Source organism: Mauremys mutica, chromosome 3 (genome assembly GCF_020497125.1).
Source record: "Mauremys mutica isolate MM-2020 ecotype Southern chromosome 3, ASM2049712v1, whole genome shotgun sequence".
In the NCBI taxonomy this organism is placed as follows: domain Eukaryota; kingdom Metazoa; phylum Chordata; order Testudines; family Geoemydidae; genus Mauremys; species Mauremys mutica.
In genome coordinates this window covers 162690643-162706663 of record NC_059074.1, presented here as the reverse complement: position 1 = coordinate 162706663, position 16021 = coordinate 162690643, and the positions used below count along the sequence as shown (strand labels likewise).

At 43.1% G+C, this 16021-nt stretch overlaps 1 protein-coding gene across 3 annotated transcripts in view; it reads left to right on the top strand.

The window, feature by feature from the left end:
• SPATA17 (spermatogenesis associated 17) overlaps positions 1-16021 on the top strand; it is a 164563-nt gene that overhangs the window by 113707 nt on the left and 34835 nt on the right. For all 3 annotated transcript variants that reach the window (XM_045010250.1, XM_045010251.1, XM_045010252.1), the window contains exon 9: positions 12785-12920. In XM_045010250.1, coding sequence (XP_044866185.1) covers positions 12785-12920 — 136 coding nt within the window. The remainder of the gene's footprint in view (positions 1-12784; positions 12921-16021) is intronic.

The window sequence follows — 16021 nt, the reverse complement described above, 5'->3', positions numbered from 1 at the left end:
TGGTTTCTCTGTCAGGTAACTTGGTGCTCTGGCCTTGTCTTAGTCCTTAGTCCACCCATTCCAGGGTCACAGTTGTCCAAATAAAAGTTAAAAACTGTCTTTAACTGAAACAAAAACTTCCACCCTCTCTGAGGCTCTTCTTCAGCCAGTCTCCTCCCCAATTATTCAGGTTCTCTCTCAGCCTAAAGAGCTTTCCTCATTTTCTCCCTTGTAGTCAAGGTCCCTTCCAAGCCTTCCTGCTTAGAGCGCTTTCCTCCCTGCTTACTCAGGGCCCTGAAGGAGCCTTGCTTGATCCCTGCTGTCTCTTCCCCAGCTGGACCATCTCAGCATTTCTACCTGGCTCCTTTTACAAAGGAATCACCAGCTTCCTCCCAGGAGAAGCCCATCCTGTAATCAGGGTTGGCTTAGCCCCCAGGATCTTTAGTCCATGAAGCAAGCCACCTTTTCACAGGCAGATCCAGAGAAGGGACTGCAGGACCACTACTGCTTCTGTGTAAACACAAGAGAAAGTGAGTGCTTCTGAGCTGTGCCCCTGTTGGTAGGCACCACACAGAACTGAGACTGTGCTTCTCAGCAGACAATGGCACACCTGCCAAGCCTATATTCCTCTTGCTTCTGCCCAGGAAGCTTATCTCACTCTCAAATTGCCATCAGAGTCAGGTCCAGATCAGCATCCTGCTATAAATGTCATCCCTGCCATCCCAGCTGGAAAATCCACTGGGTCCAGAAGGCCTTTCTTCCATCTCCTGCTGCTCTACTGAAAGAGATAAGGGAGTGAGAGAGACAAGAAGGAATGACGAAAAAGGGTGGGGAAGTAGAAGAAAGGAGAGAATATGTGGAGGGAGGATGGAGAAAGAGTGGAGAGATGGGAAAACTACACACAGAGTAGAGCAGTGGTTCCCAAACTTTAACAACCTGTGAACCCCTTTCACTAACATGTCAAGTCTCATGAACCCCCTCCTGAAAATGAATATTTCCAGGGATTTTCTCCTTTACTTGAGTATAAATTATAAAAGCAGTGATCTTGGAGATAACACATTTGTTTTTATGACATGCTTATTACATGCTATTTATTATTAGTATTTATAATTACAGTATTTTTATTACATTATGAAAACGGCAACATTCTTCCAAGATCTCAGTTTCATAGCTTGCATCACTTTGAATAAGCCTGTTATAAGACAAAGCTCCTAGGTTTCATCAAGGAGTATCAGATGTGAAACAGCATGAAGATATTTAAGAAGCCAACTCAACGAGTTCCTCCTACACAAGCATTCAGGTCTTGAGCAGTCCAGGCAAAAAACACACATTACAACAAAGCTTAAACTTGTTCTTCATAATAATTTTAAAAACAATACTAGCTGTTTATTTAATTTTAAAAACAGCAAAAAATATCCATTTCTCTTTCCATTTCTTATAAGAAGTCTTGAAGTTTAAATCTCCTCAGTGTGATAGATAAGCTTGCTTTGATCTGCTTAGCTCTTAGAAGTCCAGGGGCTCCGGGCTGCTGGCCTTGTGCTGCCTGGGGTCCCTGGGGACAGCTCTGTCCACCATTAGGGAATTTTTTTCCCCCGAGAACCTCCTGTAAAATTCCACGAACCTCAGTTTGGGAAACACTGGAGTAGAGAGAGGAGCAGGATGAAGGGAGAAAGAAAAGGATTTTTTAAGGAAGTTGGCTAGGACATGTTCAGGAATCTATAGGTGCACCACTGAGAGTTATCTGAGGCAGGATTGCGTGTGTCCAGTCAGGACTGTTCCCATGCTATTTCACCCTATTTTGTGTTGGCTGCTGAAAAGGGTGCCTCAAAGCTAAATGTGCCTTAAAGACAGTTAATAAAAAATCCTCTCTGGGGATATCCCCTCACCTCCACATGAGAACTTGGAAGTTGAGGCACCAACAGCTAGAGGGAAGACTGGCCACTGTCATGTTACTGCACTCCACTACTTCGTGCTACAGTGCTGGCATTTATCTGGCCATCAAGATGATCAATTTGTGGCTACAGCACTCAGAGTCATAGATTACCAGCGCATCACGACCTAAGGCCTGGCTATGCTATGGAAAAAGGCCCCTATCCTACTCAACTGTCTTCTTAAGGACAAGAGCGTAAACAAACAAACAAACAAACAAACTAAAACCCCACCATCTGTGCCACAGCATAGACCCGACACAACACCAAGTGTGGACAGCCTTTGATGGTAATGGGACAGTCAAAGCCATCTCTGCAAGGTAGGAACCTGGTACTCATGCATTTACAAAGTATCATTGCTTGGATTTTGCCTCTAGGAGGGCAAACCTTTTGGTCAAAATTCTCCCACCATACCCTAGAGTTTTGTTTCTTTTGGGATATCCCTTAGTTGAGTTTTTGAGCAATAATATTTCATTTTTAATTATTGCCTTATTTATTTGGGGAGCCTTCAGTTCTCTCTCAGTCAGCAACATGGAGCACATGATTGCCAAGAGAGGAGCTGGCTCCTGCTCCATCCTGCTACCACTGCCGTTAGCCATCAAAAACCTTCAAGAGCTTGTGGAGTTCCACCATAGTCATCCTAGGAGGCTGGGACCCAGATGTTAGAAATCTGCCAGAATGAGCTCTTCAGATCTTTGCTTGAATAGACCTATTAAGTCTAAACTTGTGCCATTAACTAACAACATTGATATCTCTGTCTGGATTTAATTTTCTCTGGATGTTTTCCTTTTCTTCTGTAACCCCTCCCCTATTCTATGTAGTTCAGAATATACATTATTGCTAATTTTGAGAGAAGCTATGTCAAACGTATACGTGAAGCTACAAATCTCTACTTCAGTCTATATTGCAATATTATTGCTGTTTGTTATACTTGTTTGTTCTGAAGTTCTGCTATGAAGGCAGAATATCCTTTGTATGATTCCCATGATATACTTTAGTTATTCTACTCTATTTTAATACTAATATATAGTATTTTTAAAACACATTCTTTATTGAAATGAATATACAATGAATATCAGAGATTCTTGTTGGATGTAAGAGGACTTCAATTTTGCCAATATAGATCATTCTACATTCTGATCGACATAGACGTAAGGAGCCACCCTCATGGATTTGACTACAGAATTGGGGACATAATGAAAGCAACAGTTTATTTTATGCCATTCTATCTGTCTACAATTTTTAAAGTCTATTATTATTACTCAAAAACTAATAAATATGTTATTAATCATTTCCAAGTAGAGACACATAATCCAGAGTGTGTACTTAATGTCACACACAACAATATATGTATACACTTATCTGGTTTAAGATATTCAGTAGAACACAGCACATGAAATATGCATTTATGATACTAAACCACATACATGTTCCATTATGTATCGTTTCTTACATAATAAGAATATTGTTTGATCTCTAAATCAAGATACGTAGAATTTGGCTTATTCTGAGAGACTATTTGAGAAAAATTAAATAAAAGGCAAGATTGAACAGTGATCTAAATTGAAACCATGATATTTTAAAAGATCTGTGTATAACTATATATGGATCTGTATATAACTATATTTGGTTATAACTTAAGATAGTAAATTGCGAACATAATCATTTTCATTTAGTTTATCTTCCACTTTTCTCAATAAATGGTATTTTACAAATTTTTAAAATCTGTCTAGTATATAGGCTTTACAAACACTGTATTCATACTGAATTATGAATGTTATGGCTAAACTAAATTCCATGCATATATGGGAAAATCCCTAAACTGCTAGCCTTGTCTTCTCAACCATCCAATCCCCTGAGAAAGCCAATTTTCTTTCATGTCTGAACAAAAGAAAAATGTACTATTAAAATGCAATTCAGAAGTGATAAAAAAAATGTAAGTGGAGCAGCCAGCTCTCAGCACCTTCTGTGTATACTCTGGGACACTGGGGCCACATTAATTTTTTGTGCGTGTGATGTCCATCCCATGTGCAAATTAGCATTACAAGTACCATAATCTGTCTTATATGAGAGCTAACTGTCCCATGAGTGTACACATACTTCTGTAGCTTTCTATTATTCCAAGCTCTGTTACCTCTGTATTTTTGTTTTGATAATTTTATATAACATTTGTTGGGATGCTAGATGGAATAAATTGATGTTACTAGTGAGATACTGAAACTTTATTTTTCTGAAGGGGAGAGTGGATTGAAGGTTCATTGATAAAATTTACAGTTGCTAAAATATTGATTTCCCCCAATAAATGATTTTTAAGAACACATTTAGCAATCCATAGACAGAAGTAATAGTTTTACTGCCATGTGATGGGCTGACCAGTATGGAGAGCAGAGCTTTGCCACTTTCTAAATGAGAGAAGCCTGGTTCCAGTCCAGAGCCTGAGGCAGCCTGTTACCTAGATGAGCCATTTGGAGGATAGGATGACTAGGATTCAATAAAAAGGAACAAAACACAGGGATACAAGTCTGGAGCAGTAGGGTGGGATCCTGTTGATGAATCCTTGATTTTTAGCTTCACTGTTTTCCCTTTTTTTGTTTTGGACTCTAAAGCCCGAGAAAGGGCAAGAAGGCTAAGGCACCAAAATACCGGACTTGTAAGGAGTGACACCTGACCATCTGAGACTCGCAGCAGGCTAAATAGTGCCCTTGCCAGGGCACAAAGGGGTGCCACTGAGACAACCCGGTTACAAATTTGATATTGAATGGAGGCACACTCTAGCCCCTGTGGAAGGGATCAGGTCAGGACTTAAAAAACAAAAACCCAACAACCACCACCTCCCAAAACCCAGAAAAAAATTCCTCTTCCATAGTATGGATGTGGAGTAACTACTGGGTGGCAGAGCAGAATGCTCGGTGCCAACAGCAGCAACAGCAACTCATCCAGTAGGTGACCATCAAGCAGCAGCAGCTGATCTGGGATGTAGCTGCCCAGCAGCAATAAAAGCGAATGCAGCAGATTGGGACCATACTGTGGCCACCCACAATGGCTGGGCCTACTGGCACAGATCTGGCAAGAGCCCCGGTACCAGAAAACTACCAAAGATGGGACCTGAAGATGATGCAGAGGCCTTTCTCAAAACACTTGAGCAGGTGGTATTTGACCAGACAATGCAAGCAGCCTGATGTGGATTAGACTCAGTGATATCACAAGGTTATGTACAAGTCAAAGCAACCATTTTGACATACTGGTTATCTTGCAGGAATGTTCCTACATTGATTTTGGGAGAAGCAATATCCTCCAGGTGCCCCGTTCCCGCATGGTGGCACAGAAACTGCAAGACTAGTGTTGTCAGTGACTCATATTTCAGACAGAGACAGGGATTCAAGTAGCAGAAATCATTTTGCTTGAACAAATAATGCTGATTTTCCCACCAGGGGAAAAGATTGGGTTCTGAGTCACTGGCCCATGACAATGGCCGACACCATCCAGCTATTGGATAAATATATGGCATTTAGGACTGCTACAGTGACAATAAGAGAGAGATACCGTGGAGCCAAAGGATCAGCTCCAGTGAATGAGAAATCTTGCTGGGGAAGTCAGAGTCCTGAAGAGCCCCACCCGGATTTAGGAAGTCCAGGAAGCCATGGGGTCATGGACAACTTGGACCAAGGAACTGCAGCAGCCTGGCTGGGACCCAGCTCAAGAATCCTCTGACTCACATTGATCTCAAAAAGGGAAAATCCTGGGGTCAGGAACAGGGAGGACCCACTCAGAAGGGTCTACACAGGGAGTGAGGGAGGATCCGTTACCAGCAGCAAAAACCTTGGATGAATGTCTGTTTTTCATGTGGCTGCCTCAGACACTGGTACAAGGACTGCCTGTTTATGAAATACAGTTATGAGCAAGTCTGGACTGCAGAGGCCTGAGCATGATATCCAGGCTCAGCTAAACCAACCATCCCAGTTAAAGTAAATGGGACAGACGTAATGGGCCTACTGAACTCAGGGTGCAGCCAAACCCTTGTGAGGGAATCTGTTCCAGGAATTCCCTGAGGCACCATCTACTTACAGTGCATGGAGGCATAAAGCCATATCCTCGCACCCTAATTCAGCTAACCGCTGAATATACATGACCACTAATGGTCAGTCTGGCTGCCTCTCATGCCTACCTAGTCATTATTATCTGAGAGTGGGAATATTTAGGGGACCTCTTGAAGGAGTTCTTGGGATCCTCTTAGAACATGAAGACCCTGTTACTAGTATCCTCACAGATGACTGTTTGGGATCAAGCAGGCCTTGTTGCTATAGGAGATATAGCCGAGCTGGATAAGGGGAGTTCCAAGCAGCTAGATATTTCTTTAGAACCCAAGTACCATCTAGAGTTGGGGGTTACCCCTTTATCTGAATTTGAGATCCTGACTAGGTTCTCCAACTTTATTGAAGAGCAAAGGAAGATGAGACTTTGAGCTAGGTGTACACACAGATGGTTGTTGTTAATGGGGAGATAATGGATCCCACAGCAAACTGAGCTATCCCTCCAGTTTGAAACCCAGAGTGAGTGGTTGTACTGTTAGAGAAATACCACTGAATAGAGGAGATCAGAGCCCAACTCCTGGTGCCCTGATCCCACAAGAAATCTTGTGTTTTGTCCATGCAATACAATTTTCTGGGCACCTGGGCTAGAAAAAAATCCATAGCCTCGATCCTGGCCCAGTTTTTCTGGCTGGGGATACATAAGGAGTTTCCAGACTGCTATGGCTTTTCCTCAAAGTGTCAACAAACTTCACCTGGGGAGTGGTGAAGGCTCCCAGGTTGGCATAGCATTTGAGAGGATCAGAATGGACATGCTTGGGGCAGGTATCAATATATCTTGGCAATTGTGGATTACACTACCAGATATCCTGAGGCCATGCCATTATGTTTCACAAACACCAAAGCCTTCTCAGCCAAGCTAATGATGATCTTTGTGCAGGTAGGGATGCCTCAGGAGATTCTAATGGACCAGGAAACCAATTTTATGTCCCAAGTACCTAATAGAATTGTGCTGACTACTGAAGATTAAGTCCCTCTGAACTTCTGTCCCAAACAAATGCTTTGGTAGAATGTTTCAACTGGACACTAAAAGACATGTTAAAAAAATTGTTGCTCCAGACACCCAACACTGGAACCAGTTGCCTCCCTTCTGCCCTCCCATTTGTTGTGTGGGAGGTGCCGCAGTCATCTACAGACTTCTCCCTGTTTGAACTGTTGAATGGGAGGCAACTGCAGGGGGATTCTGGACTTAATACAAGAAATGTAGGATGAACAGACCTGACAGTGTGGTACAATACATCCTCACCCTTCACAATAGGCTAGCAGCTATAGGCATCTTCAGGGAGAATCCCCTATTCCCAGAGTGCCCAAGAAACAACATATAATAAAGGGACCCTCCTCCAAATGTTCAGACCTGGAGACCAGATACTCTCATTGTTCTCTATCTTGAAGTCAAAACTGTTGGCCCACTGGCAGTGCCCTTACATGATTATCTGCCAGGTAGAGACAATGAATTACAAAATCAGGCAGCTGGACAAAAGACAAACCAAATAAACCAACCATACCAATTTCCTGAAGCCATGGAAGGCCTATTTATAGCTCCCTTTTCTCTGGAATCAGAATTAGGGTTGCAGACAGCCAATATCTCAGGACTCAGGATGGTCTGTACTGTGGGCAACTTCATACCAGAGCAGAGGGTCCAAGCCCAACAGTTGATCACTGCCTACCCAACGGTATTTTCCACCCCATCTGGACAAACCCATCTCACATGGTGTCCTGGCTCAGTTTGGATGTTGTGGGAAGTAAGGGAAAAGCTGCGGCCACTTTCCCAGAAGATGAGCGAACCCGTGAAGCAAAAATTACAATCTCTGCTGGACCTTGAGAGAAACTTAGGAATCCCTTAGGCCCTTTTTTCAGTTATTTTTAATTTCCTGGAACTATATTGGGATTTATTAAAAGTTTAAAAACAGGAGAAAATTGGTATAAACAGAAAATAAAGGGTAGTGCGTGTGTGTGGATGGGTGCCCGGTACTCACAGGGGCCAGGGAGGAATGGTGCCCAGTATAACAGAGGCCAAGGAGGGGGCACTCACCATGTGGCAGTTGAGGAAGCCTTCCGCCCTCTCTCTGGCTTACTCCTCCTCTCCCCATGTAAAGGAAGCAAACGGGCATGCTGAAGGACCAGGGCCATGAAGGGAACAGAAAGCTGCACCTGAAAGTGCTCGTCTCCCTGCCAGACAGAGCCTCCCTGAATCCCAGCCCTTCAGCACAGCCCCATCCTCTTCCCACTGCAGGCTTTGTCCAGCTTCAGTGGGGGAGCAAGATGGGCAAGGAGCCAGGTCCCGGCAGTTAAGACCACTCCTGTGCTGAAGGGCTGGGGTGGAGAGGAGAGTCTGTCCAGCAAGGGAGCCAGTTCTCACAGAGTGCAGCCTTCTGCTCCCTATGGGCCTGTCGCTGCAGCAGTGGGCAGTCTCAGCTGTTAGGATACAGCTCCCTGCCCATCTCACTCCTGCACTACACAGAGTGAACGAACAGGGACCATGCTGTAGGGATGGAGTCAGGATGGGAGTGAGATGCTTCAACCTATGAGCACTGGCCCCATTGCCAGACAGAGCCCCCTACTCCCACTGCCAGCCCTTCAGTATGGCTCTGTTCACTTCCTCTATGAAAAATGGCCAAAATCCAGGTTAAAACTGGTTAAACCTAAAATTGGCTTTTTTAAAAAACCCAGGAATTTTTCAAGGAAAAATCAGTAAATACCAATAAAGAAGGACTTTAGGAATCCTGTAGTGACTGGAGAAGTCCAATAGCATTGGTCCCTAAGCCAGATGGGACCACCTGATTTTACTCTGACGTTTGAAGAGTCAATGCCATATCAAAAGTTGATGCATAATACATGCCGTGTGTTCATGAGCTGCTAGACCAGCTGGGCCAAATATTACAACCCTGGATCTTTCCAAAGGATACTGGCAAATTCCATTCATGCCAAAGTCTTGGGGGAAAATGGGCTTTGCCATCCTTTTGGCTTTATCAGTTCTGGACTATGCCATTTGGCTTACAAAAGGCTCCAGCAACTTTTCAATGGTTAATGGATCAAGTTTTCCAGCCCCACAGTAGTTGTGCCACCGCCTACCTCAGTGATGTTGTGATCAATAGCTGGCACTGGGAGGATCACCTGACACAGATAGCTGCTGTATTCCAGTGACAGACTAATTGCAAACCCTGCCAAATGTGGCATACGCAAAGATGAGACAACCTACCTGAGGTATACCTTGGTGAAGGGTCAGGTATAGCCTCTGGTGGACAAGGTCCAGGCCTTAAGGACCTGCCCTACTATAACTTCAAAGAAGCAGGTGCACAGGTTTCTGGGAATGGCAGGATACTACTGCTGGTTTGTACTGGGATTCTTATCCAGTGTGGCCTCCCTCACCAATCTGCTTAAAGACAGGAGCTCAAAAAAGATCTGCTGGCTTTCTCACAGGATGGAATGCTGAGAGAAATCCTTTCAGTTCCTAAATGCTCACCTCTGCAGAGAGTTCACCTCACACAGCCCAGGTTTCAACAAGGAATTTCTTCTACAGACTGATTCCTCTGAAGTCGGATTGGGAGCAGTCTTGTCCCAGGCAATCAATAGCAGGACGCAGAATCATAGAACTGAAAGGGATCTTGAGAGGTCATCTAGTCCAGTCCCCTGCACTCATGGCAGAACTAATTGTCTAGACCATTGCTGACAGGTGTTTGTCTAACCTGCTCTTAAAAGTCTCCAATGATGGAGATGCCACAACCTGCCTAGGCAATTTATTCCAGTCCTTAACTGCCCTGACAGGAAGCTTTTCCTAATGTCCAGCCTAAATCTCATTGCTGCAATTTAAACCCATTGCTTCTTGTCCAATCCTCAGAGGTTAAGAAAAACAATTTTTCTTTTTCCTCCTTGTAACAACCTTTTACATACTTGAAAACCTTTTAAATACTTTAAAACATGTCCCCTCTCAGTCTTCTCTTTTCCCGACTAAACAAACCCATTTTTTTAAATCTTCCCTCATAGGTCATGTTTTCTAGACCTTTAATCATTTTTGTTGCTCTTCTCCCAACTCTCTCCAATTTGTCAACATCCTTTCTGAAATGTGGCACCCAGAACTGGACACAATACTCCAGTTGAGGCCTAAGCAAAGCAAAGTAGAGTGGAAGAATTACTTCTCATGTCTTGCCTACAACACTCCCTGCTAATTCATATCCTGTCCTCTACCTAAGCCAAAAACTGTTCCTAAGAGAAAAAGCCTACTCACCATGATAGTAAAGAAAAAGAGGGCTTAGTTGTGAAATGGGCCATGGAGGCACTCACATATTACCTTCTAGCAATAAGTTCATCCTATTCACAGAAAGATACCAGACCCTGACTCATGAGATGGTACTTCTCCCTCCAGAGCTTCTCATTTCAGATCCAGAGACTGCTGATTGAAATGCAGACTTTTTGTTTCAGGATGGAGGGGAGCTGGTGAGGGAGGGGAACTGGCAGTGGAGGGAAGGCTGTGTGAAGGGGCAGACAGGCCCCACCCTGGCAATGAGAAGTCTAAGGAGAGCCTGTGGACGCAGCTGACCCCACCTCACTACACCTTTAGCCAATGTCAGGAGTGAAGGTGGGAGTGAAAAGGAGACCTAGTCCAGTTCAGGACTGACCAGTAAGGAGAGATGGGCTCTGCTACTTCCTTGATGAGGTAAGCCTCATTCCAGCCCAGAGCCTGAGGCAGCTTATTTTATGGACGAACCATTTAGTGGATGGCATTAATAGGCTCAGGAAGGCTGATAAAAAGGAGCTAGCTGCACAGAGACAAGCCTGGACCAGTACGGTGGGGTCCTGCTGACAAATCCACGGACAACCCTAATTTATAAGTTTACTGTTTTCCTTTTTTTTGTTTTGGACTTTAACACCCCAGAAGGGGTAGGACTCAGGTGTACAATAGCAAGAAGATTAAGGCAGCCCAGCACTGGATCTGTGAGGGGCAACACCCAACTGTTGGGGACCCACAGCGGGGTGAGTTGTGCCCTGCTGGGTCATAAGGAGGTGCTGCTGAGACAAGTTGGTCACATCCCCACTTTATCGAACTCCTTGTTTTAACAACCCAAATCTCATGGGGACTGTGGCCTTCACATAAGCTTCCAACTTTCTTTTCAAATTTTTAAAATTAGCTATACTATCTTCATGACAGCTCAGGCAAAATAATGTTCTAAATATCTGAAACACGTGCTTTTAATTCTAGCAATCTAATCAATTAACTACCATAACATAGAATAAAGAATACCTGCTGCTTTTCAGAACACCAGCAATGGCATATCTCACAGGATTTTAATCTATATTTAAAATGTGATAAATCTGAACCAGATCATCTGCTCCTATGATGAAATGTATGGCAGGGGACTTAGGAATAGGAAATCTTTGTGAGGTGTCCCTTACTACATGTCTTTGCGCAACAGACTGAGGGACCTGTCTAGAAAACCTGCAAATGCCCGTGGGAGGTTAGGGACAACTATATTAAAGCCCTCTCCCTCCATGTCAGACTTGTGCCCCTTGTAGCCCCAGGCACTGACAGCATGGCTCCCCTATCAGGAAGTTCCCTCAATATTATTAATGGTGGCAGAATTATGCCCTTAACTATTACTGTTCAATACAATTAAGCAATCTTATGATTAAGGTACATCATTGGTGATTTTATCAAAAGCAACAGACTTTTTTTAATCTATGGTCTTGTAGCAGGGTGGACCCTGCTCCTGCCCAGAGGGGCTTGAAAAGCTGCCTGCCAGGGCTTGAGAGGGGTGGCTCTGGAAGCTGGGCTGAGTAAGGAAGTGGCCACAGCTGGGGCCACGCCCCAAACTGAAGCCCTGGGGCTTATAAGAAGGCAGGGAAGCCAGAGCTGAGACAGTCTCTCTCTGGCTGTAGAGAGAGATGGGCCTGGCTGCTTCAGAGCTTGAGACTGGATACCTGAGTGAAGCAGGGCTGGGGAAGGCTGGGGAGCTCCAGCCTAGAAAGTCCCAGGCTGCGGCCTAGCAGTGGGCCAACAGGTACTGGGGGTTGCAGAGGGCAGCCCAGGGGTAGGCCAGGGCAGCAGGTCCAAACCTCTTTGCCTGTGATGAGAAGGCGGATACTGCCGTCTGTCCCAGGAGCTGGGGCTAGAGCATGACTGGGCAGTAGCCATTCTGAGGCGAAGCGGGGAAAGCAGGGTAGGGGTTCCCCGGGGAGGGGGAAACCCAGTTAAAGGGGCACCGGGATCCTGGGAGGGACACGGGGCCGAGAGGAAAACAGGCAGACCACCGGCCAGCAGAGGGCGCTCCGGGCTGAAAAAGAGCTAATTCCCCGGAAAAACCAGCGGGAGGCGCTGCGGCGGTGAGTAGCCCGTTTACAGGTCTACAAATACATTGTAATTAATGTGATTATTAGTGTAGCATGTTACTACTCAGAGTGAGTAAGAGTAGCTGAAGTGGGCCCTCAGGGTTTGGGATGTAATTTCTAAAATAAGCTACAGTTTAAATACAGTGGTTGGTAAACATCCAAGCAATCACCTGGTTATGCAAATGAACCAAAGTTACATCTTCACATGAAAGTTTCCATTCCATCATATCATAACTGTATGATTCTCTAATGTGGCACCACTTCTTTCAAAAACTGAAGAGCCTGGGAGAGAAAATGCATTAGCTCTATTGCAACACTGAGAGGAGGACATGAACAAGTTAGTGGAAAGTTTGTTGGGTATATGTTCTGCTCATATCTCACAGCATTTATACCTCTGATTTAAAATACTACCTACTGCAACCATTGTAGAGTAGTAATAAATATACGAATGTTTTTATCTTTCAGATTTTTGCCATTTTCTTCATGTCATAAAAACCAGGAGTATGACCCATTAATTCATACATCAAGTAAATATGGCCAAATGACTTATGGAATCAAACATTTCCGAGAAGAACATCATGAGAAATGGGTAGCAAACACAGTGAGTCACTGTAATATTCAGCAAAGTGATAGTTTTCTAGATTGTTATTTTATGAAAATCAGAAAGCATTGGGCCTGGTCCAAAGTTCATTGAATTCAATGGGAACATTTCCAATAACTCTGATGGGCACTGATTCAGGACTTCAAGTAGTATAATGGCTTTAATCTTTAAAGGCCAGATTCTACAAGATACTGAGCTTTTTCAACTCTCTTTGAAGTCAATTGAGGTTAAGGGCACTCAGCACCTCTCAGCCGGTGTGTCACACTTTATGGAATAAGGACCTACAATTATTGGGGGGAATATGCTTCTGATAAATACCACATTACTTGCAATATGTGCAAAAGATATCCTGTTTTATGTACTGCTTTTTCTGATCTGGTAGAAGAATAAATATGAAACACCTAAGTGAATACTACTGAAAATCTCAACAAAAATTGAAATATTAACAAATGCTTTTCTTCTTCCATTTTCTGCTCAGTTTTAAAAATGAGCAAAGAGCTATAGTTTCCATAGATATTTTCATCATTCTCTAATTTGTAAAAAAAATCTCAAGTCTTTCTAATTCCTAACACGATAGGATCTGATGTTTCTCAAAACTTTTAACAGTATATATATAAGTTCAATGGAAGGAATTCAATACAAGATAGGATGTCAAAAGTTTAAAAGCTTCAGTCGTGTAGAGCATCAGTCACAAAGCATGAAATGGAAAAAAGACAATTGAACAATTGCTTCTTGGCGGTTTTGTAAGTTCTTGTCAGTTTTGGGAAGCAAAGGATTCTGAATTTATGTAACCTCCCAGTGGACTGAGGTTAAAGTGGATGAAAGAAAACGAAGTGATCACAAACCAATTCCTGCTAAACCTGGACCTGATTCTGTCAATGGGACTTCTTTGTACCCTGAGTGAGGAGAATCGGTCTTCTGGACATTTACACAGTTTAGAGGGTCAGTGAGGATGCAATTAAAATGAATTAGAAATTTTTTTCTTTTTAAATGTTTTAACAGTATACATACTATGTTCATATCAGCTCTTTAAATAGTGTCAGTGGTAACAGTATTAAGATATGTTTAATCACTGTTTTCAAGCATGTTTTCCCTGTAAGTGTACATCCAAGCCTACAAAATCTGTTTCCTATGTAAATATGTTGCTAAGAGTAAAGAACCCAGAATTTTTTTTATTGCTTTTCTCCTCTACTCCAGCAAAGCTTCTCTAAAGAAAGAATCATATTCCTCTTTTGTCTACAGTGATAATACTGTAGCTAGCTAGCCTTCAGTCCGTTAAGGATATGCTTGCTCTCTCTCCCCTGCCATCGCTCCAGTTTTAAAACAGCAATCCTTACTAACATTTCAACTTGGTACTGAACATATGGGAGACAGTAAAAAGGAAAAACGAATTTTTGATTTTTTAAATAAGGTTCCTCACATCGATATTAGGGCTTGGCTACACTTGCAGATGTGCAGCGCTGGGAGTTACAGCTGTGTTCGTACAGCTGTGTAGGGAAAGCGCTGGTGTGTGGCCACACTCACAGCTACCAGCGCTGCAGTGTGGCCACATTTGCAGCATTTGCAGCGCTGTTGGGAGTGGTGCATTATGGGCAGCTATCCCAGCGTTCAAGTGGCAGCAACGTGCTTTTCAAAAGAGGGGGGTGGGGTGGAGTGTGACAGGGAGCGGGGGAGAGAGAGTGAGTGGATTTTTGGAGCCGACACTGTGTGTCAGCTCCCTGCCTTGCAAAATCTGAACATTTCCTCGACCCCTCATTCACTCTTAACTGCAAATAGCCTGCAGACCAGATAAGCAGCTGCTCCAACGGACTCCCTTTCTCCCCCCTTCCCCGCTGTTTCTCTCCTCAAGCAAACACTAGCTGTAGACATTCATCCCCCTGCCTGCCTCAGTCACAGCAAGGTAGTGGGTTATCTCAATTGATTGTTCACAGTCAGTTACAGATTGATCACAGCAAACAGGAGCTGTGTTTGTTTTTTAGATAAGCAGCTCCCGGAGCCCCGAGTTCACAACAAAACAAAGAGAGGCATCATAACAAAACAAACAGACTAGCAACAATTCTGCTTTTCCAATCCTGGGCATTTCTTGATAATATACATCATATAAGCTAGAAACTTAGCTGAGACCACCAAACTCATTTTTACTTGTGATCTTAGACAGTTTTCAACCTAAATCTCTAGAGGTGAACAGCTATATCCATTAACCCAATATGACATCTAGCCTTCCAACTACTGATTCTAAATCAATATGAAGCTTCAATTAGGAGGCACTTACAAAAACAGAGAGCTAATAGAAAAGAAGAGCAGTTTCTTGACCTACCTGCTGCTTTTACTGGTCATTATCATCAAGAAAGAGCCTAAAAACTCCATTCTTCACCACTTTTTTAGGGAAAGAGGCCCTGTCAAAAAAGGCCCAAGATCAGATTTTCATAATCACTATCTTTAAAAGAGGAACTCTTTCTTTTTAATCACCACTTTAAGTGATCTACAAATTTATTTCTTGGATATATATTATGTTGTGAATAACTATACTGTACACAAGATAATCGTATAAGCAGGAAATGCTGTGGAAGACACTTAACAAAATGGAAAACACCTTCATGCTGTTGAAAGCCTAAAAATCTTTCATCTCAGAATCTTCTTAGCACTTAATTGATTTTCCTACTTGGAATGTATCAAACTTTGTGTATAAACACACTTTATATGACAATCCGAATATAAGGATGATAGCCCTGCTAGGATGTGCATTCAGCCTATCACTGCAGCAGTGCGCTGGAGAGGGAAAAATACTATTTTTCTTGAAATGTGATCACCAATGACAGGGCAAGCCTACAAATTGTTGTACCAAGTCCTCCCAAGAAATCACCCTGATGGTGAATGGCCTCTTCAAGTGTTAATGGAAAATATGTTGAGCCTGTTCCAAATTATCTGTTAAAAAGCTAGCTTCCTTGTGTTTTATGGGTACATCATATTTAATTATAAATTGCTCAGACTTATACATAGGTTTGTGTACACTGTTACTTTAAAAAAATTACAAAATGATTAGAATCTGACTATATAACTACTTGATATCCTATTGAAGAAAGAAAAATAATTAGGGTGAA